We start from the raw sequence: 22,491 nt of genomic DNA, 5'->3' as shown, positions 1-22,491 counted from the left end.
GACTTTTTATATGGGCAGAAAGTGACAGGACAGGGGACAGTGGCCTGAAACTGCAGGAGGGCAGGATTAGACGGAATATTGGAAGGAATTTCCCTGGCAGGGCGGGCAGGCCCTGGCACAGCTGTGGCTGCCCCTGGATCCCTGGCAGTGCCCAAGGCCAGGCTGGACACTGGGGACAGTGGGAGGTGTCCCTGCCGTGGCAGGGGTGGCACGGGGTGGGATTTAAGGTCCCTCCAAACCCAATCCAATTTGGGATTCTCCCTAAATGTCACCATTAGAGAACCGACTCCCTTTGGCCACCGGGATCTTTTTGTTCTTGCAGCTCTTGACCGCTCTCAGCGTCATGCCCAGACACCCCAAATTAAGGATGAATCTCATTCCCCGAGACAAGGCTTTTCCCAGAAAAGCTGACCAGGCAGACAAGCTGATTCCTGCCAGGACAGGCTGTTTATGTCTCCACAGAAGCAGATCTCTGTTGGCTCTGCTCTGATCAGGCACTGCCCGACTGCGCTTCCTCTGTCTCGATTTCATCACAGATTTACTGTAAGTGAATCACTAATCCCTTTTTGAGTTTTTGGTTTTTTTCACTTTAAGCCTGACAATGCGGTGAAATGCGCACGCACAACGGGCCCAGCTCTGAATTCACCAGCAAACCCAAAATCCTGCTCTAGCTCGGGACACACAACATCCCACACAACCCAGGCAGGGAGGAGTTGTTTTCTTTTTTTTCCTTCCTGATCTCTTTGTGACCTCTCCCTTTCAGGGGTGACATAATTTCCTTAACCCTCTTTACCTGGACCTTGAGTGTGGCACCTTCCAGGGCCTAAAGAGGCTCCAGGAGAGGGACTGGGGACAAAGGATGGAGGGACAGGACCCAGGGCAGGGCAGGACTGGAAATTGAGACCTAAATATTTATCCGGAGATGCCCCTTTACACATCCCAATCATTTTCCATCTACCCCCAAGAGGCCCCAGCTGCCACATGAGGGTCCAGACCACCCCAAAAACATCAGCAGAGGCACCACAGCAAAGTGTGCAGTGGGAGGGTTTGCAGCTGGCCAGACCCCTGCGGGCTTTCTGTAAGAACTGTTTTCATGTCACCATCAAACGGCTCAATCCTGGTTCTCCTCCAGGAGGAAGGTTGAAAATCCCGGGAGCAAACACCGGGAGCGGCAAAGGAACGAGGTGAGAGTTTGAAGAGCTTTTGGTATAATAAGGCTGGAATTTGTTTAAGGCTCTCTGAAGTGTAATTTCAACAGGGCAGGGGATCCTTCTTGCTTTTCCTTCTCGTTTCAGTTTCCTGACTGCGTCACCTGGGCTTCTTCACACGAGCACAGGGACAATTGAGGAACACAAGGCAGCGGCTGATTTCTCTCCCAGACCATCGTGGTCCTAAAATCGTTCACATCCCGATCTGCCTGCTGTGGAACTGCCCCTGGGTCTGCCAATGGATTCATTTCCCCCCTCTCTCTCTCTCTCTGTTATTTTTGGGCACCTTCTTTATCTTTTTGTAGATTCAGTTGGTTTTTTTTCAAGATTCTGTGACAGAAATTTGGCTGCAGGAAAACCACGGGACCGTTTATCCCTCCCTGGTTTGACACTGACTTTGCTTCCCTCTCCCTCGGCTCAAAGACAAGGAATCCAATACACAGAATTATCCCTGAACTCCTGTAGGTTCCGCAGATTTCCTGGATTGTTGATTTTGTTTTCTTTTTGATTGGATGCTGCATTAAATCCAGGTTTGTCTTCCCTCTGTCTTCATTAAATCCCTCTATTCTGCATTCTCCCCATTCTCCTTAAGCTCCCAGTTTGAATAAACCATTCCTCATCAACTGATGGTGGAAACCACATCTTCCATCAACACTTTCTCACCCTGACCTCCCTCCTACCAGACAGGACCCCAGGAGAGAAATTTCTTGGGCTTTGACTTATCAGGAAACTCCAGATAAGACGGAGCTGGGGCGAAACCAAAACCCTGCCCAAGTTTCCCCTCCGGTTTGGCAAAGGGCAAGCAGGCGTGACAAGTTCTGGGATTTCTGTAACAAATGGTGTCCTTTAGCAGAAGGGAGGAGGGAAACCCCACTGCATCACTCACAAGTCGAGTTCCTTTAATTTCCAGTTCCTCCACGCCTCCTTCGTTGTTGGAACGCGGAGAATTCCAGACTCTCTGTGCTGGCAGGCACCGAGCCCCAGGCAAACGCTGCATCGCACCTGAGGCCGTGGAAAAGGCTCCCAAAATGGAGTGACAGCTCTGGGATTGTGGGTGTGGGGTTTGGATAGAAGGGTGTGATAGCACAGGGTGGGAAACTCAGAGCTGGAGGGTTTAGAATACAGGAATATGGAGAGAAAGCAGGATGGAGGGTTTAGGGCAGAGGCTGAGTCCTTCTTTTTCACCTTCTTCTCCATGCTCTGGGTGGGGTTTGGAATGGGGTAGAAAAGTCCCCACTGCGGGCCAGGGGGGGTTGGTTATTGGGTTAAAAGTCAAAATAATTCAGGTGTCCTTTGTTAATTGGACAGTTTATCCTTAAAAGCCCTTGGAGAGAGACAGAGGCAGAGCCGTTTTCCACCTTGTCAGCCAGAACTCACAGCTTGTGAGACTGTAACAAAGACAAGAGTTTACAAACCTCTGAGTCCAAACAGGAACACCGTCTCTGGAGCATTTAATCCCGGCTCTAACAGAAGAAAAGAAGATAAAGACCCCATACTTCGCCAACCAAAATCTCATTAATTGAGGTGCCCCTCAGCCTAAAGAGCCCTCTGAAGGCTCTGTTTTGCTGGTTAACGTCCCCGTTTAGAAGGGCGGGGGTGTCACAGCCTGTCCCCCTCCCTGAGTCACCCGGGGCTCCTGCCCAGCCCCGGGGCTGGGATTCAAGGATCTCTCCCCAGTACAGGGTGAGGCTGCAGGGAAATTCCGGAGCCTGACGGGCTCAGCAGAGCCTTGGGAGAGGTTTCACCTTCCCCGCAGGGTCAGGGCAGCTCGGGCAGAGTGGCAGCAGACTGTGTTGTTTCTTTATCTTCTTTTCTGTCAGAGTCGGGAATAAACGCTCAAGAGAAGGATTTCATGCTTGGACTCAGATGTTTATTAATTCTTATTTATAATACAGTCTCACAAACTGAGTTCTGGCTAACAAAGTGAGGAATGGCTCTGGCTCTGTCACTCTCCAAGGCCTTTTAAGGATAAACTGTCCAATTATTACTCCTGAATGATTTTGACTTTTAACCCAATAACCAACCACCCCTGGCCCGCAGTGGGGACTTTTCTACCCCATTCCAAACCCCCACCCAGAGCATGGAGAAGAAGGTGAAAAAGAAGGACTCAGCCTCTGCCCTAAACCCTCCATCCTGCTTTCTCTCCATATTACTGTATTCTAAACCCTCCAGCTCTGAGTTTCCCACCCTGTGCTATCACACCCTTCTATCCAAACCCCACAGCCACAATCCCAGAGCTGTCACTCCATTTTGGGAGCCTTTTCCACGGCTCAGGTGCGATGCAGTGTTTGCCTGGGGCTTGGTGCGTGTCAATTCCAAAGGCTGGAATTCTCAGTGGTCAGGGTTCCGGCAGCAGACAGGCTCAGAGGGATTTTTAAGCTCCTTCCTGGCGTTCACGCTTTGTGTCAGGGTTAAAGGCTGTGAGACTCTCACCTGTCTGTTGTTGTGTCAGTGTCACCAGGGATGTGTCAGTGTCACCACGGGCTGCAGGTCAGTGTCACCACGGGCTGCAGGTGTGTGTCAGTGTCACCAAGGCTGCAGGTGTGTGTCAGTGTCACCAAGGGCTGTAGGTGTGTGTTAGTGTCACCACGGGCTGCAGGTCAGTGTCACCAAGGCTGCAGGTGTGTGTCAGTGTCACCACGGGCTGTAGGTGTGTGTCGGTGTCACCACGGGCTGCAGGTGTGTGTCGGTGTCACCAAGGCTGCAGGTGTGTGTCAGTGTCACCAAGGGCTGTAGGTGTGTGTCAGTGTCACCACGGGCTGCAGGTCAGTGTCAACACGGGCTGCAGGTGTGTGTCGGTGTCACCACGGGCTGTAGGTGTGTGTCGGTGTCACCACGGGCTGCAGGTCAGTGTCAACACGGGCTGCAGGTGTGTGTCAGTGTCACCACGGGCTGCAGGTCAGTGTCAACACGGGCTGCAGGTGTGTGCCGGTGTCACCACGGGCTGTAGGTGTGTGTCAGTGTCACCAAGGGCTGCAGGTGTGTGTCACTGTCACCAAGGCTGCAGGTCAGTGTCACCAAGGCTGCAGGTGGGTCTCAGTGTCACCAAGGGCTGCAGGTGTGTGTCAGTGTCACCAGGGATGTGTCAGTGTCACCAGGGGCTGTAGGTGTGTGTCACTGTCACCAAGGCTGCAGGTGTGTGTCAGTGTCACCACGGGCTGTAGGTGTGTGTCAGTGTCACCACGGGCTGCAGGTGTGTGTCGGTGTCACCAAGGCTGCAGGTGTGTGTCACTGTCCCCAGGGGCTGCTACCGTGCCCAGTGCAGCCGGAGAAACTCGGGCCGAGATATCCGCACATCAACCACAGGGACAGGGACTAGGGCGTGGTAGAGACAGGGACAAGGACAGGGACAGGGATTGGGGTGATGGGATAGGAACAGGGACAGGGATACGGGCTGGGGAGGGAGGCCGGGGCAGGAAGGCCAGGGGCAGCTACCCGGACAGGACGAGGAGCAGGAGAGGGAGCGGGGGAAGGGGCCGGAGCCGGGCCAGAGACAAGGACAGGGGCAGGAGAGAAGGAGCAGGTAAGGCACAGAGAACCGCAGCACGCCCACGGCTCAGCGGAGCCTGCACGGCCGGCCGGGCTCAGCCCCGGGGCGGGGACAGCGGCGGGGACAGCGGCGGTGACTGACAGCGGCGGTGACGGAGCGGTGGTCGGGCGGGGACAGGGGCGGTGACAGCGGCGGTGACTGACAGCGGCGGTGACGGAGCGGTGGTCGGGCGGTGACGGAGCGCTGGCCGGGCGGTGACAGGGGCGGGGACAGGGGCGGTGACAGCGGCGGTGACTGACAGCGGCGGTGACGGAGCGGTGGTCGGGCGGTGACGGAGCGCTGGCCGGGCGGTGACAGGGGCGGGGACAGGGGCGGTGACAGCGGCGGTGACTGACAGCGGCGGTGACGGAGCGGTGGTCGGGCGGTGACGGAGCGCTGGCCGGGCGGTGACAGGGGCGGGGACAGGGGCGGTGACAGCGGCGGTGACTGACAGCGGCGGTGACGGAGCGGTGGCCGGGGCGGAGCGCTGGTGCCGGCGGTGGCGGTGCGGGGTCGGAGCCGTGCTGCCGCCCCAGCCCAGCCCGGCCCGGCCCGGCCCGGCGCGGCCTCGCTCGGGGGGAGCCGCGGCCGAGCGGGGCCATGCGGGGCCGGGCCCCGCTCCGCTGCCGGCCGCTCCTGCCGCTCCTGCTCCCGCTCCTGCTGCCGCTGCTGCTGCTGCTCCTGCCGGGATGGGCGCGGGCCGCGGGCACAGGTGTGTGCGGGGCCGGGGACTGCGGGCTCGGGGCACGGCGGGGCCGGGTGTTGCCAGGCTCTGGCCGTCTGCGTGTTTTGAGGCTCCGGTGGCCACGGGCACGGTCTCGGTGGCCGGGCTGGGAGAGCTGGGGGTGTTCTCCTGGAGAGGAGAAGCTCCAGGGAGAGCTCCGAGCCCCTGGCAGGGCCTGAAGGGGCTCCAGGAGAGCTGCAGAGGGACTGGGGACAAGGGATGGAGGGACAGGACACAGGGAATGGCTTCAAAGTAGGACTTGATGGGATCTTGGGAATCAGGAATTGTTCCCTGGCAGGGTGGGGATGGAATTCCCATATTTGCTGTGTCTGCCCCTGGATCCCTGGCAGTGCCCGAGGCCAGGCTGCACACTGGGGACACTGGGAGGTGTCCCTGCCCATCCAGGGGTGGGGTGGGATGAGATTTAAGATCCCTCCCAACAGAACCGGCCCCGCAGTTGGATGGGGTGCGCGCCGAGCGTGGTGCTCCCTTGTGCCCTCCGTGAGTTCAGCGTGCCCCGTGTCCCGGTGGTGGCCCGGGCCTGCCTGACCAGCCCCGTGGCGCTCTCTGGTTGTTCCAGGCCAGCTGGACTGAGACAAACCGGGCCGGGCCCTCCTGCAGCCAGCGCTGCCCAGTTTCACCCCCTGGGCCCTCCCAGGCAGCTCTTGGAATCCCAGAATGGATGGGACTGGATTGGGAAGGATCCTGTAGCTGGTGTCTTTGCACCCCCTGCCCTGGATAGAATCTTTCACTATCCCGGGTTACAGCAGGATGATCCGCTTCGGAGCGCTGCAGCAGCAAAAGTCCACACAAACCCCCCCAAACCACGGATTCCCTTTTTTTTTGTTGTTGTTTTTGCCAGCGTAGCAGAACTTTTCTTGGGGGGGGAGGCTGCTGCAGGGGAAGGGATCGGGGATCCCTGAGGAGCAGCAGGAGCCGGGCACGGGTGGGTCACGCAAGCCGAGCTGCTTTCACTGGCTGTGATTGTGGCTTCACACTCCGCCGTGTGAAAGCTCCGAGTGCTGCCGTGAAGCTTCAGGAAGTCCCTGCGCAGCAGGGAAACCAAAAACCCCAGTCTGAGCCTGCTGAGGCCGCTGCTCTGACACCACCAGCCCTGGTTCCGGGCCCGAAGGAAGGAGGCCGCCCGGGTTTCCCGGTGGAAAAACCCCGTTCCAGGTGGGAAGGAAAGATGGGGCCTCTGTGTCTTTCCCTGGCCGAGGGAGCTGGGGGTCTCTGTGGCTGCGTGGGCCTGCGGGCGCCGGGCTGGAAGCGTTCCTCTCGCTCTTGGAGGCCGTGCCGCCTGCGGGGCGGCAGGCGCGGAGTCTGTGGTTTCGGCGGCTGGGAGCGCAGGGAAGGAAGGATGTGCCAGAGGTTGGGATTTCCCTCAGCCTTGGGGAAGCGGCCCCTCAGCCTCGTGGCAGCCTCGTGGCAGCCCTGAGCCGCTTTGAGGAGCTCCGCAGTGGTTTTTGGCAGGGGAAATGACTCGTTTCTGAGTGCAAAATAACCAGGGCGCGGTCACGGGGGCTCGAAGTGGGCTGGGGGGACCTCAGATCCCACCAGGGCCACCCCTGGATGGGCAGGGACACCTCCCGCTGTCCCCAGTGTCCAGCCTGGCCTGGGGCACTGCCAGGGATCCAGGGGCAGCCACAGCCAGTCTGGGAATTCCATCCCCACCCTGGCAGGGAACAATTCCTGCCCCCAAATCCCACCGGACCCTGTCCTTCTGGGATCTTTACTCCCTTTGAAGATGTGGTGGGAGTTGCTCCTCTGCCTGCTGGGCGTGAGGTCTGAGGGCACAGATGGTGTGATGAGATACCTCCCCACGTGGCAGACCAGCGGCGAGAGTGCCGGAGAGGATCCCGGGCACGGACAGTGAAAACTGCTCGCCCGTTGAGAGGAAGCTTCAGAAACCCTTTGGAGATGAGTGGTTTAGGGCGCTGTGAGGAATCCGCCACGGGTTTGCAGAGCTGAACTTGTGTCCTGAGACCGCTGCGCTAGAGCTCAGCCTAAAAAAATATATAATATTTAATAATTAATAATTAACAATAGGCCTGATTAAAGCTTCGAGAGGAAGACTGCCTTGGGTTTGGAGGGATGTTTGAGGTCACACTGTGAGCTGCCACGGGCAGGGACACCTTCCCCATGTCCCAGGCTGCTCCAGCCTGGCCTTGGACACTTCCAGGGATGGGGCAGCCACAGCTTTGCTTGGAAAGCTGGAGCTCCACTCAGCATTTGGTATTTTGGCCTTCGGGTTTAGTGCAACTTGACGTAGAAATCAGAAAACCTCAAACTTGATGTAGAAATCCAAAAAAAAACAAAAAAAAAACAAAAAAAAACAAAAAAAAACAAACCTCGAAACTTTTCAACCCGTCCCCAAATTCCCCGGGAAGCCCGGGTCAGAATTTGACTCAAGTGCTCAATCTTCTGATCTCGTTGGTGTAAAAAATGAACAAATCAGTGCCTTAGGAGACTCTGTTCTTCAGAGCAGAACAAACTGTTGTGCTGTGGGCTCTTTTGTCACGGTCCCTGGCCGTGGCAGGAGGTGGCACTGGGACATCTGTAAAGTCCCTTCCAAGGCACACCGTTCCCTGCTTCTCATGGCGAGAGGGATTCACTCCAGAAGAGCACATGGAAGGAGAACTTCCTCCCTGCTGGGCCGGCAGCTGGGCAGGTCCCTGGAGGCTCCAGGCTGTGTCTGGGGAGATCCCGGAGCAGCCCGGGCTGCTGGAGCCGTCCTGCTTGGAGCCTGGGCCTTGTCCCGCGGGAGTTTTGGTTCTGCTGGTCCTCCCTGTCCTCCAGCTGCTCCCTCCCTTCTCCTCAAGCCTTTTTTCTTCCCCACCGGCCCCGTTTCCCTCCTGACTCTTGGCCTGGGCCGTGGCTGCCCGCCCTCCCTGCCCTGGCTGGGCCCTGCTCCAGCTCCAGCAGCTTCCTCATCTTCCTCCTGCCTGGGCTCTCCTGTTCCTGTCCCTGTTCTGTCCTTTTCTTGTCCTTTTCTTGTCCTTGTTCTGTCCTTTCCCTGTTCTTTTCCTGCCCCTTTCCTGTCCCTTCCCTGTCCTTTCCCTGTCCTTTCCCTGTCCTTTCCCTGCCCTTTCCTGTCCTTTCCCTGCCCTTTCCTGTCCTTTCCCTGTCCTTTCCCTGCCCTTTCCTGTCCCTTCCCTGTCCCTTCCCTGTCCTTTCCCTGTCCTTTCCCTGTCCTTTCCCTGTCCTTTCCCTGTCCTTTCCCTCTCCTTTCCCTGCCCTTTCCCTGTCCTTTCCCTGTCCTTTCCCTGCCCTTCCCTGTCCTTTCCCTGCCCTTCCCTGTCCTTTCCCTGTCCTTTCCTGTCCATTCCCTGTCCTTTCCCTGCCCTTCCCTGTCCTTTCCCTGCCCTTCCCTGTCCTTTCCTGTCCTTTCCCTGTCCTTTCCCTGCCCTTCCCTGTCCTTTCCCTGCCCTTCCCTGTCCTTTCCCTGCCCTTCCCTGTCCTTTCCCTGTCCTTTCCCTGTCCTTTCCCTGCCCTTCCCTGTCCTTTCCCTGTCCTTTCCCTGTCCTTTCCCTGCCCTTCCCTGTCCTTTCCCTGCCCTTTCCCTGTCCTTTCCCTGTCCTTTCCCTGTCCTTTCCCTGCCCTTCCCTGTCCTTTCCCTGCCCTTTCCCTGTCCTTTCCCTGTCCTTTCCCTGTCCTTTCCCTGTCCTTTCCCTGCCCTTTCCCTGCCTTTTCCCTGCCCTTTCCTGTCCTTTCCCTGCCCTTCCCTGTCCTTTCCCTGTCCTTTTTCCCCAGCCGGCTCCTGGCAGGTTTCACCTCAGCGTTCTCAGGGCTGGCAGGAGGCAGATGGGTGGGAGAACGTGCTCGGGGTTTGTACAGGGGGGGCAAATGTGAGCTGCAGGTGATTGAAACACATCCGCCGCTGGGATCACCTGGGAGAAGGGGCTGGAAAACCTTGGAAGGGCTGGAAAAACTTCCAGAAAAGAGGAATGTCCTTTGAGGAGCAGCTGAGGGAGCTGGGAAAGGGGCTGAGCCTGGAGAAAAGGATCCTCAGGGGGGACCCCACAACTCCCTGCCGGGAGGGGCAGGGACAGGAGGAGAGGAAATGGCCTCAAATCGCACCAGGGGAGGGGCAGATCGGGAATTAGGAACATTTTTTCCCCTCACAGAGTGGTCAGGCCTTGGGGTGAGCTGCCCAGGGAGGTTTGGAGTCACTGGGATTGTCCCAGAGGAGTGTGGAGGTGGCCCTTGGGGACAGGCTTTGGGTGATGCTGGGGTGGCGCTGGGTGATCCTGAGGAGCTCCTCCAGCCCTGGAGATTCTGGGACCTTCATTTATGGCTGACTGGGTGTGATTTATGGGGTTTTTTTTTTTTTGCTGGTACTTTTGGCTTTATGTTCTTTATGGAATGAATAAAACCAGGGAGCTGGAATTCATGGACACAGAGAATGCCACGCTGGTTGGGGTTAGAAGGGACCTCAAATCCCAGCCAGTGCCACCCCTGGATGGGCAGGGACACCTCCCACTGTCCCCAGTGTCCAGCCTGGCCTCGGGCACTGCCAGGGATCCAGGGGCAGCCACAGCTGCTCTGGGCACCCTGTGCCCGGGCTCCTGGAAACAGAAGGAGAAGGAGGGGAAGTGGTTTTACCCGCAAAGCAGTGAAAATTTAATATATGGTGGTGGGATTTGGAGACCGAGGTTTGGTTTCTGTGCACTGGAACGTTTCAATAATTCTTTTTTCATTCCTCTGCTTCCTTTAGAAACTTCTCCCCGTTTGCCGGCACCAACAAATGTGGAGATTTACTCCTACAACTTCCAGAGTTCGCTGAGGTGGTCTCCTGTTCCAGTGGAGAATGGCTCTGTGTTATACACAGCCCAGTACAGAACGTGAGTCAATAGCTCCAAACCCAGCTCATTGTCTTCTAATCCGGGCTAAAAACTGGCTTTAAAAACCCCAGAAAGCCTGGAAAGGAGCAGTGAAAGAATGTTTTTTATCACGGATGTTTTTATGTATCTCCAAGGGCAGCTTCTGGTGAGTGGCAGGCCCTTGGCCCGTGCTGTGTCCTCTGAGAGGGAAGCTCTGAGGACACCCAGGAATGTTGCACAGTTCTCTGAGGAATTTTAGCCTTTCCTGATTCTCTCTGGCCAGTTTAATTTTCCCCAGATCCCACAGGGCTGGAGGAGCCGGGAGGGCCCTGGGGTTGAAGCGCAGAATAAGGATTTTTCAATTAGAAAATTGTAAAGCAGCTGTGTTTTATTTCCAGCTGGGGCACACGGGGGGAATCTCTCCTCCAAATCGTGCAGACCTGGTCAAGACAAGGTCCAGGTTTAAATCCACATTGATCCCACAAACCCACACCTCCCAAATTTAAATCCACATTGGTCCCACTAACCCACACCTCCCAAATTTAAATCCACCTTGGTCCCACAAACCCACACCTGCCAGGTTTAAATCCACCTTGGTCCCACAAACCCACACCTCCCAAATTTAAATCCGCATTGGTCCCACTAACCCACACCTCCTCACCTGCCCATTCCCCACCTTTTCTCACTTCTAATTAACTCCCGCCCCTCCTGGTGGGTGTGGTTTGGGGTCTTGGGAGGAAGGCTGACCTCTTCCTCAGGCTGATCTTCGCTTCTGGGCAGGCACAGTGGACGTTTGGCTGTTTCCCAGGTCACTTTGCTCTTGCCAAAGATGAGGAGCTTGATTTAAATCCCAAAGTTCTGCTTTGTCAATATTTGACAAACACCGGGGTCCCGCTTTGCTGAGTTTTAGGATTACACCTCTCACCTGTACGACTTCAACTTAGCAACTGCCTAACAGCCAAGCTAAATAGCCACTCTTCTGTGTGTTCTCAGGGCAAGCTGTTTTCCTGCTTTGACAAAACCACCAAAAGCTGCTCCCGAAATCCCGTATTTTTTTACCCATGAACGTCCGTGGAGGCCCGGCTGCGTGACACGTTGTGTTCTCCCCAGAGCCGGGTGGGAGGGGAGCATTGCCGTGCCCTGCCCGCGGTTAATCGTGTTTGCTGTGCCCCGCAGAGGCTTCTACGAGGAGTGGAGCGGGATGGGCTGTGCCCAGACCCCGCTGACCCAGTGTGGGTTCCCCCCCGAGATGAGCAGGCGGCGCTGGACCATCCTGCTGCGCCTCAGGGCCGAGCTGGGGGCCCTCACCTCGCCCTGGGTGCACACCCCTCCCTTCGTGGTGGACAAAAACAGTGAGTGCTCCTGGGGAGGGTTTCTGGGGGGAAAAGGTTCCCCTTGTCGGGCTCTGGTGTGCGAGAGGGTTGAGCTGTTGGGTTGTCTCGGTTTGGAAAGACGGGAGCTTCCCTTGGCGTGGGGAGTGTAAACCCCTTCCCTGTGAATTGGTATCATTTTGAAATTAAGGGGCTTCCAGGCAAAGATGTGGGAATGGGAGCGACAGCTCTTTACCAGGAATGTTAAAAATACAAAGGCAGTAGTACAAAGAAAAAACAAAACGAGCAAAACGAACAAGAAAAAAAAAAACAACAACAAAAACTAGAGCCACTGATGGAGTCAGGACACGAGCTGACCCCCTGTTGGTGAAGGTGTTGGTGTCAGCCCAGATAAATCCTCCTGCAGTGCCCGCTGTGGTTCTGCTGGAGCAGGGATGATCCTGGAGAAGGCTCCAGTGGTGCTGAGATGGGTCTGGTTTTCCTCTGGGAATCCAGTGCACACAGGCTATGCTGCTGTTCTGAATGCCAGCTTTGATCCAGGCGGGAATGCTGGGCTCCTCCCCCTGGGTGGAGCCTCTCCCCGTGGGATGATGGGATTGTGTCAGCCCTGCAGTGAGCCTGGATGGCCCATGGACAGCAGATATCCCCTGGAGGGAGGATGGGGCCTGGAAGGGATAAAGGACACGGCCCCAGCTGGTTTGAACAGATAGAAATAGAATATTTCTTACATTAAACCCAAGACATCCATCCACAAAGTTCTCCCCAGGGCTTGGTTCTGCTGTGCCCTCTCAGGTGACACCAGAGAAACCCCTGGGGTGGCTGAGCCTTCAAAGGGCCGCAGTGTTCAGTGCTGGAGGGTTTTCCATGTTCCCATTGCCCCACTCAGCTCTGCCCACGCACACACACAGACTCTGGGCTTTGTGGCAGGCTGAGGCAAAGCCACCTCCCTGTGCTGGGCAGATCCCTTTTCTGAGAAACACCAATTGTCCTGAGGAGTAGAAATTGTCCTGATAGGCGTTGTGCTGGTTTTGCACTGATTGGAGAAAGCTGTGGCCAAAACCGGTTTGTGACTGGCTTCGAATGTTGGCAGCCTGATTAACCAAATAAATGTGGGGATAAGCCTGATTAAGAAAAAATCAGAGGGTGTACACAGGTATAAATGGTTCAGAGAAATATAATTTGTTCAGATAAACATAAATTGTTTACACCACAGTGTAGAAGTGTCAAGGCCACAGTTTAAATCACAGAATGGGTTGGGAGGGACCTCAGAGCTCACCCAGTGCCACCCCTGCCACGGCAGGGACACCTCCCACTGTCCCCAGTGTCCAAGCTGGCCTTGGGCACTGCCAGGGATCCGGGGGCAGCTGCAGCTTCTGTGGTGCTGCTGTTCTAAGATCTGCTCTTTGCCTTGCTGGGCTTGGCTTTAGAATTAGAAAAAAAAAAAACAAAAACCAAAAGTCAGTATTCAGATTAAAAAGTCCCTTGAAGTGGGAGCTAAGCAGAGGAAGGGATTTATGGACTCCTCAGTCCCTGGTCTCCCAGACATCACTCATAGTCCAGGCTCGGAGTCCGGTACTCCCCCTGGTTGTAAATCTGGATTTTCTCTGGCAGCCGAGGGAGGAAATGCCTGCACCCTGCACTGGGCACTGGCTCACGCACAGCCTGTGGTGCAGGAGTGGCGGTGGGGTCCTCAGGAGGCTGGGCCAGCACCGAGCTGTCGGGAATGTGGGACGAAGCAGAGGAGCAACATTCTGGGCTCGTTCTTGTGTCACTGCCCTGGAGATCCATTCCCCAAAACCAACCCCATGGCTCCTCCTTCAGTGCTGGGATCAGTCCCGGGACTGGAGGCGCAGTGAGGGACTGGAGTGCTTTTTACTGTTAATGAGAACCTCTGACAGCACTCTCTTGGTGTTTTTCATGGTTTACACCTCGGAGCTCTTCACAAAAGGAGGTCACCGTGCTTCTCCTCATGGGCACGTGGAGACGTCAGAGCAAGGAGGGGAAAACTCCTTGTTCCCCTTCCCATCTAAGGGCCAGCGGTGGGGTTTGGGGGGAACATGGAAGGTGTGGCAGGCTGCTCAAAGGAAAAGAAAAGGTGATGATTTTATGGCCAGGAACTGTCGACACACCGAGACACTTCGGAGCGTTAACTATTGGTTAATATTTACTGAATTTCCAGGAAAAGTTAAGCAAATATTGTAACTGCATGAAGGAGATGAGGAAATGCTTTCCCCTTCTTGAGCGAAAGCTGTGGATGTTTGGGATGTTTGCTGAGAGTGTCCAGGGCAGGGCAGGGAGCTGGGGAAGGGGCTGGAGCCCCAGGAGGGGCTGAGGGAGCTGGGCAAGGGGCTGAGCCTGGAGAAAAGGAGGCTCAGGGGGGACCTGGTGGCTCTGCACAAGTCCCTGCCAGGAGGGGACAGCCGGGGGGTCGGGCTCTGCTCCCAGGGAACAGGGACAGGAGGAGAGGGAACGGCCTCAGGCTGGCCCAGGGGAGGCTCAGCTTGGCCAGCAGCAGGAATTTCCCCATGGAAAGGGTGCTCAGGCCTTGGCAGGGGCTGCCCAGGGAGCTTTGGAGTGCCCGTCCCTGCAGGTGTCACCTGGAGGTGGCACTCAGAGCTCCGGGCTGGGGACAGGGTGGGCACAGCTGGGATCTGATGTTCTGGGAGGGCTTTTCCAGCCTCGGGGATTTGGGGATTGTGTGGGGCTGCAGCCAGCCGTGCCCCCCAGGCTCTCCCTCTCTCTCTCTTTGCTTCCAGCCACTCTGGGCCCCCCCAGAGTGAACAGTGTGAGTGCCAGCCCTGACTCTCTGCTCATCAGCCTCAGCCCCCCCTTCACCCCCGAGCCCGGGGACCCCCTGCAGTACCTCGTGTCCTACTGGGAGAACACCACCAGTGCCACAGTCACAGTAAGGATTCTCTCTGCTCTGTTCCCTGGCCTGGGGGCTCAGGGGTGGGAGGCAGGGGGGCGGGAATTCTGTGTGCTCTGGGAAAAGCCTTCTGCCCTTGGCACGGAGACTGCTGCCCCTGCCAAACCTGGGAACTCCTTTCCCTCTGCGTGGAAAGGATTAAACCCCCCTGCAGATCTGGGGAGAGAGCTGGTGCCAAAGGTGGCTTTGGATTCCGGAGTTTTCTCGGGCCGTTTGGAAAAGTCCGGAATCTCCCTGCTTGGAATTGGTGCCAAAGGTGACTTTTGATTTTATGGTTTTCCTCGGGCCGTTTGGAGAGCTCTGGAATCTCCCTGCTCCTTTCCTGCGCTGGGAGCTGCAGGAGCAGCTGCTGGGGCTTGCAGTGCCTGACCCCAGGGCAGGGAGAGGAGCAGCTGGCAGGAACACGCTGGGATGAGCTCTTCATCCTGAGCACGGGGATTAGATCACCCAGGCAGGATTTCTTGGTCAGATGTTTATTAATTCTTATTTATAATACAGTCTCACAAGCTGTGAGTTCTACAGCACTTCAAGATAACAAACTAAAAATGGCCCCATCTCTCTCTCTCCAAGGCCTTTTAAGGATAAACTGTTCAATCATGAAATGACAGCTAAATGATTTTGACTTTTAACCCAATAACCAACCCCCCCTGGCCCGCAGTGGGGACTTTTCTACCCAGTTCCAAACCCCCACCCAGAGCATGGAGAAGAAGGTGGAAAAGAAGGACTCAGCCTCTGCCCTAAACCCTCCCTCCTGCTTTCTCTCCATATTACTGTATTCTAAACCCTCCAGCTCTGAGTTTCCCACCCTGTGCTATCACACCCTTCTATCCAAACCCCACAGCCACAATCCCAGAGCTGTCACTCCATTTTGGGAGCCTTTTCCACGGCCTCAGGTGCGATGCAGTGTTTGCCTGGGGCTCGGTGCCTGCCAGCGCAGAGAGTCTGGAATTCTCCGTGCCTGGGGTTCCAACAGCTCAGAGCTTTTGGGATCATCCTGTGCCCCTGCTGCTGCCTGGAGCTTGGGAATTGTGCTTGGACAGGCCAGAGGTGCAGGGGAGAGATTAAGTCAGGCTTAAAAAGGAAAAAACAAACCACAAAATAAAAAAGAAAGAGGAAGAGGCTTCTAAATGACGTCAGTCTCCAGTCAAACGTTTGAAAAACGGAAGCGAAAAAAATAAAGTATTTAAAATCTCCTTGTGCTTCAAAGTCTTGGGTAAGTCGCCTCCACTTCCTTCCTGCCTGGCAGCAAGGTGTGTTTTTCTCACACAAACACCTTCAGCTGAGAGCCGGCAAAGGAGTCGCTGCGGTTTCGTTCTGCCCTCCCCCTTCCCTGCCTTTGGCTCCCTGCAGGAGCTGCAGCAAAACTCCCAGGAAAAAAAACCTGAAATATTCCATTGCCCCTGGTACTTGGGAAAGCTGAGTGAGGAAAAACAATAAAATGTGGGCTTCTGGAAGGAGGAACTGAAATGAGGGAGGGATATTTGTGTGGAAAAGCAGTCGGGTTTTTTTTTTTACACTGACACCTTTTCTTGTTTATTTGTTGTTGTGTGTCTTTTCAACAGAAGGTGAATGAAAGCAAGACACTATTCCAGATTGGAAAGCTGAAGGAATCAACACTCTATTGCTTCAGCGTTCAAGTGCAGTTGAAGATCTACTCAGGTCACTTGCTACGAGGGGAGCAAAGCGCCCCAGAGTGTCACAGGACTGCCCTCAGTGGTATGGAATAATGGGAATGGGATTTTGTGGGGACTGGGATGGGCTGGGGCAGCAGTCCTGGAGCACCTGAGCCTGTCCCAGTCTGTCAGGAGTGCTGAGAGCGCCGTGGGGAGCTCACACTTGGAAGCGGTGCCGAAAGAATCGGGAATTTTCGGCCAGGGACGGAGGCTCTGTGTGGTTCCTTCTCCTTTTTCCTTCATAATCCTGCTGTGAAATGGGATAACGGAGCTGATCCCGGGGGTCAAACCCCTCTGGAGCCGGGCTGGGAGAGCTGGGGGTGCTCCAGGGAGAGCTCCGAGCCCCTGGCAGGGCCTGAAGGGGCTCCAGGAGAGCTGGAGAGGGACTGGGGACAAGGGATGGAGGGACAGGACACAGGGAATGGCTTCAAAGTAGGATCTGATGGGATCTTGGGAATCAGGAATTGTTCCCCGGCAGGGTGGGGATGGAATTCCCAGAGCAGCTGTGGCTGCCCCTGGATCCCTGGCAGTGCCCGAGGCCAGGCTGGACACTGGGGACAGTGGGAGGTGTCCCTGCCCATCCAGGGGTGGCACTGGGTGGGATTTGAGGTCCTTCCAACCCAAACCATCCCATGGTTCCATGAATACAAACCTGCCACGCGAATTTGGATTGGTTTTTTTCTTTTTCCCCCTTCTTTTCCCAGAGGCAGCCCGAGCTGAGTACATCATCCCCCTGTTCCTCTTGGGGCTGTTGTGCGTGAATCTGGTGGCGCTGGCTTTGCTGCTCCTGTGGAAACACCAGCAGAAAATCAAACACTTGGCTCAGCCGCCGCTGCAGATCCCATCGCACTTCGAGGAGGTACGTGGGGACCTTTGGGGGTTTCTGCCGCGCAAGGGAGACTCGAGGGGAGGCGTCACCGCCGGCAGCCGTAGCCGAACAGAAATAAACAAGTGATGTCTCAAAATGTGCCTTTTTTTTTTTTTTGGGGTTTTTTTTTGTTGTTGTTTTTTTGATCGTCATCTCCCACTTCTTTCCTGTTTTGCCGAGCTGAAGGGTTTTTCCTGTGCCCTGGGACACGACCCTGGAAAACCCAACCGCGGCTGGGCCTGGCTCCTGTTCCTCTTTCTTTGCTCCTCTCCAGCTGCGCCTTCGCTGGGGGCAAAGAGGTTTTGTGAAACACCGGCTGGGGCCAGGGAGAGCGTCTGCCGAAGCGAGTTCAGATTGGTTTTCATTTATTTACGAGCTGTGATCGTTTTGAGGCCGCGGGGTGAGCTCAAGGGGATGTTCCCGGGCCTTTCCTCTGGTTTTATTTCTTTTTTCTTAGGCAGGACTCGGATGCAGAAGTCGCCCTTGGGGCGTTTTCCTGCCGGTAGCTCAGACATTTCTGGGCTGAACCTCGTGCTCTCAGTCCCGCTCTTCTTCCTCTTTTTATCCTCGCACAAGGAGCAGCCCTCAAGCAAAGCTTGGATTGAGTTGTTCTTCTTCACCATCAAATTCTGGGGTTTTTTGGGTTTTTTTTTTTTCCAAGCTTTTATTTGTGTGCAGCTCGTGGAGGTGAATATTCTGTCTCTGTGGCAGTCCTGTGGGGTTTTTTTTTGTGTAGCCACGGGGTGAAGGAATCCAAAGGAAATAATTTTCTGTCTTTGTGCTGCCTCGGCTGGAATTTCATCGGGGTCACTTGGCAAGTGGAGTGCGGCTCATGTAGGGGAAAAATAATCCACGTGCACTCTGGTAAAATGGGGAAAAAATCCTCCTGCAGGGTAGTGAAATAGTGAAAAAAATCCTTGTGCAGTGATTAAAAAATATTCCCTGGGATTGTATGAATTCCTTGGAATTATATTAAATAGGAAAATATCTTAAATAGTAAAAAAAAATCCTCCTGCAGGGTAGTGAAATAATGAAAAAAAAATTCTTGTGCAATGATTAAAAAAAATTCCCTGGGATTATATGAATTCCTTGGAATTATATTAAATAGGAAAATATCTTAAATAGTAAAATAATGAAAAAAAAAATCCTCCTGCAGGGTAGTGAAATAATGAAAAAAATCCTTGTGCAATGATTAAAAAAAATTCCCTGGGATTATATGAATTCCCTGGAATTATATTAAATAGGAAAATATCCTTGTGCAGGGTATTAAAATGGTAAAAAAAAAAATCCTTGTACAAGGTATTAAAATATTTTTAAAATTTAAAAGGTAAAAAAATTTAAATTTTAAAATTTAAAAGGTAAAAAAAAAGAAAATTTTCCCTGTAATTATATTAAATAGGAAAATATCCCTGTGCGGGGTATTAAAATAGTAAAAAAAAAATAAAATCCTTGTGCAGAGTATTAAAATAATGAAAAAAATCCTTGTACGGTGATTAAAAGAGTAAAAAAAATCCCTGTAATTATATTAAATAGGAAAATATCTTTGTACAGGGTATTAAGACAGTTAAAAAAAAAATCCTTGTACAGAGTATTAAAATAGTAAAAAAAATTCCACGTGCAGGGTATTAAAACAGTAAAAAAAATTTGTTTAGGGTATTAAAATAATTAAAAACTCCTTGTAGAAGATATTCATATAATGAATAAATAATTGTGCAGGGTATTAAGAGTAAAAAATCCATGTAAGTATATTAAAATAGTAAAATATCCTCGTACAGGGTATTAAAATAATAATAAAAAACATCTTTGTACAGGGTATTAATATTGTAAAAAAATCCTTGTGCAGGGTATTAAAAATAATAATATTAATAAAAATCCTTCTACAGGCTATTAAGGAATAAAAAGAGTGTGTAGGGTAATAAAAGAACTAAAAAATCATTGTACAAGGTTTTAAAAGAATTAAAAAACCAATTGTGCAGGCTGTTAAAAGAGTAAAAAAATCCTTGTCAATATGTTAAAATAGGAAAATATCCTTGTATAGGGTATTGAAATAGTAAAAAAAAATCTGTGTATAGGAGATTAAAATAATTATCATTTAAAAAATCCTTGTACAGGGTGTGAAAATAATTAAAACATCTTTGTTCAGCGTATTAATATAGTAAAATGATCCTTGTACAGGGTATTAATAATAATAACATCATCATTGTACAGGCTATGAAAACAATAAGAGTTGTTTTAATTATCAAACAATTAAATTTGTTCAATTGTTTGATTTGTTTCATTTGTTTAATTCTGTATTTTACTTGGACAGAACATTTCGCTGTACGTGTAAAATATTCCTTGTACAGGGTATGAAAATAATAATAATAATATTAATAATAATAAATCCTTGTACAGGGTAATACAAGAGTAAGAAAGTCCTTGTAAAGGGTATTAAAATAGTTTAAAAATAATTTTTTCTAAAAAACTGCCTTGATTGCCATCCTTTATTTGATTTATTACCATCCTTTGATTTATTACCATCCTTTATTTGATGTTTTTACCATCCTTTGATTTATTACCATCCTTTATTTGATTTATTACCATCCTTTATTTGATGTTTTTAATATCCTTTACTAGATTTTTTACCATATTTGATTTTTTACCATCCTTTATTTGATTTATTACCATCCTTTACTTGATTTTTTTACCATCCTTTATTTGATTTATTACCATATTTGATTTTTTGCCATCCTTTATTTGATTTTTTTTGCCATCCTTTACTAGATTTTTATCCATCCTTTACTTGATTTTTTTCCATCCTTTATTTGATTTTTTACCAACCTTTATTGGATGTTTTTACCATATTTGATTTCTTACCATCCTTTATTGATTTCTTACCATCCTTTACTTGATTTTTTTACAATCCTTTATTTGATTTATTACCATATTTGATTTTTTGCCATCCTTTATTCGATTTTTTTGCCATCCTTTACTAGATTTTTATCCATCCTTTACTCGATTTTTTCCATCCTTTATTTGATTTTTTACCAACCTTTATTGGATGTTTTTACCATATTTGATTTCTTACCGTCCTTTGATTTTTTTACCATCCTCTTCTGCAGCTGCGAGATCACAGACTGCTTCGTCCCTAAAGATTGGCCCAAATTTATTTAAAAAAAAAACCCACAACAACCCCAACCAAAACTGCGGCTGCTTTGATTCACTTGCAGGGATATCGGAGGGATAATTTGTTCCTTTTCCCCCACAGCGACGACGACGAGGGGGTTTAACATTCTCCTCGTTCCGTGAGGGTTCAAGGAAAGCCAGGATGGGCTGTGCAGGGCGCAGCTCCTGCTGACGACTCCGGGCTGGAGCATCTGCTCGCCTCTGGGAATTCTCAGCTGGTGTTTTGTGGGGTTTTTTTTCCAGTTCCTGAGGGAGCCTGACCTGGAGGAGCTGGACAGCCCGGCCGAGGAGGAGCCCCAGGCTCTGGTGGTCGCGGAAGGAGGTGACCTGGACGGGGAGGAAACCTTCAGCCAGCACCTGCAGGGACAGGGGACACACTGAGGGGCCACCCCAGTGAGTGTCACCTGGCCCAGGAGTGCCCGCGGCTGCTGGCAGGAGAATCCTGAACATGGATTTGGGACCTCGGGAGAATCCTGAACACGGATTTGGGACCTCAGGACACTCCTGAACACGGATTTGGGACCTCAGGACACTCCTGAACACAGATTTGGGATCTGAGGACACTCCTGAACATGGATTTGGGACCTCAGGACACTCCTGAACACGGATTTGGGATCTGAGGACAATCCTGAACGTGGATTTGGGATCTGAGGACACTCCTGAACACGGATTTGGGATCGCAGAACAATCCTGAGCACGGATTTGGGATCTGAGGACACTCCTGAACACGGATTTGGGATCTGAGGACACTCCTGACCACGGATTTGGGATCATGGGACAATCCTGAGCACAGACCCTGGCGCTCCAGGGGCCTCTGCCCAGCTCCCAGTCCTTGCTCTGCCAAAAGCACAGTGAAGAGGGAGCATGGAAGGGAAAGGAGAGGAAAGGAACACTAAACTGCCTGAAGCCAGGTGGATCCAGGGGGTAAATTCCCAGCCCAGCCTGGAGGAATAACTGCACTTTATTGATAGCCTGGGATTTTTCGGGGACTGCGGAGCTGCGGCGCGGGTTCCACGTCTCCTGGGTTCCTTCCTGTCCTGGCAATAATACTCCCGTTCTACCCACCCCAGGCCGCCTTCCTGGATCGTTTCAAGTGCGGGACAAACTGAGAAGGAACTGGCGAGCACTTTCCTCGGGATGAAGCTGTGCCAAGAGCCCCTCCCGGAGAGGTTTGCTCGGATCTGCCTCCTCCCAGCCTCCTGGAAGCATTAACGTGCTCCTGCAGCCAGGCCAAGGGCCCTGCACGCCACCGAGGAATTTTGCTGCTCCCGGTTTTTACAGCGTCCATCAGTCGCTGTCAGACACTAAAAGCTCTCGCTGCCCACCAGCAGAAGAGGAGCTGACTGAAGGTTCTGGGTTTAGTGCCTTAAAGCAGGAGAGCCCAAGTTAAACCACCCACCCCCCCCTGGGGTCTGGAGTGTCTAATAAAGCACAAAGAACAAGAGAACCTCTTCTGGGCTAAAAAAAAAATGGAGTTATTTGATTTTTTTTTTCCTGGATTTGATACAAATTGTTTAAAAACCAATAAGGAATGTGTTTATTTGTCTGAGGTGCCTGGCAGAGCTGAGGTGTCTGAGCTGTCTCAGCCTTTCCAGGAAGAGCCCAGGCCAGCAGCTGCCAAAAGCTCCATCAGGTTCCTGGTAGACCAGATCTAATCCCTTGGGATTAGTCAGGCTGCTGCCGCAGGGAGCTTCAGGAAAGCCGGACTCCTGTGGGAATTGTCACGTCAGCACCAGGTCTGCTTTCATCACCGCAACTCTGAGGTTGGGCTGGGCACAGAGGGGGAGCCACAGCTCACAGACCGACCAAACAAAGAGTTTGGAACAACCCAACTCACCCAGAGGACAGAAATAAGGTTAAACCCCCTCCCTGGGAACGCCTGCATGTATTCCTGAATAAACCCTGCACTGCAACTTGTGTTGTTCAATATTTCTACACAATTAAAAAGCATTTGCTGGGAGTAACTCCAGGGTTGTTGTGACTGAGCCCTTCCTGTCCCTCCATCCCTTGTCCCCAGTCCCTCTGCAGCTTTCCTGGAGCCCCTTCAGGCCCTGCCAGGGGCTCGGAGCTCTCCCTGGAGCTTCTCCTCTCCAGGGGAGCGCCCCCAGCTCTCCCAGCCCGGCTTGCATGTTCAAGCTCCAAGTCCAGGTACAAGATCCTGGCACTGGGATTAATTTCCCAAGCTCCTGGGCAAGAAACCTGACAGGCCCGAGGCCAAAGCCTGGCTTTGTGTGGCGCAAGCCT

At 52.7% G+C, this 22,491-nt stretch overlaps 1 protein-coding gene across 2 annotated transcripts; it reads left to right on the top strand.

Moving 5' to 3' along the window:
* The first annotated feature begins 5,224 nt into the window (after nt 1-5,224).
* IFNGR2 (interferon gamma receptor 2) lies at nt 5,225-22,160 on the top strand. Of its 2 annotated transcripts, none has more exons than XM_066177214.1 (7): nt 5,225-5,449; nt 10,179-10,305; nt 11,461-11,636; nt 14,372-14,520; nt 16,104-16,257; nt 16,919-17,073; nt 20,491-22,160. In XM_066177214.1, exons 1-7 carry the CDS (start codon nt 5,338-5,340, stop codon nt 20,626-20,628), a joined length of 1,011 nt encoding a protein of 336 aa, XP_066033311.1. In that variant the 5' UTR covers nt 5,225-5,337; the 3' UTR covers nt 20,629-22,160. The 2 variants fall into 2 exon arrangements, with proteins under 2 accessions (XP_066033311.1, XP_066033312.1); XM_066177215.1 differs by lacking the exon at nt 5,225-5,449 and adding an exon at nt 6,569-6,637.
* Nucleotides 22,161-22,491: the final 331 nt, after the last annotated feature.

The sequence above is a fragment of the Chamaea fasciata genome, unplaced genomic scaffold, assembly GCF_029207755.1.
Source record: "Chamaea fasciata isolate MVZ Bird 193981 ecotype frontalis unplaced genomic scaffold, bChaFas1.0.hap1 SCAF_2, whole genome shotgun sequence".
Classification (NCBI taxonomy): domain Eukaryota; kingdom Metazoa; phylum Chordata; class Aves; order Passeriformes; family Sylviidae; genus Chamaea; species Chamaea fasciata.
This window is presented reverse-complemented; position numbering and strand designations above follow the sequence as displayed.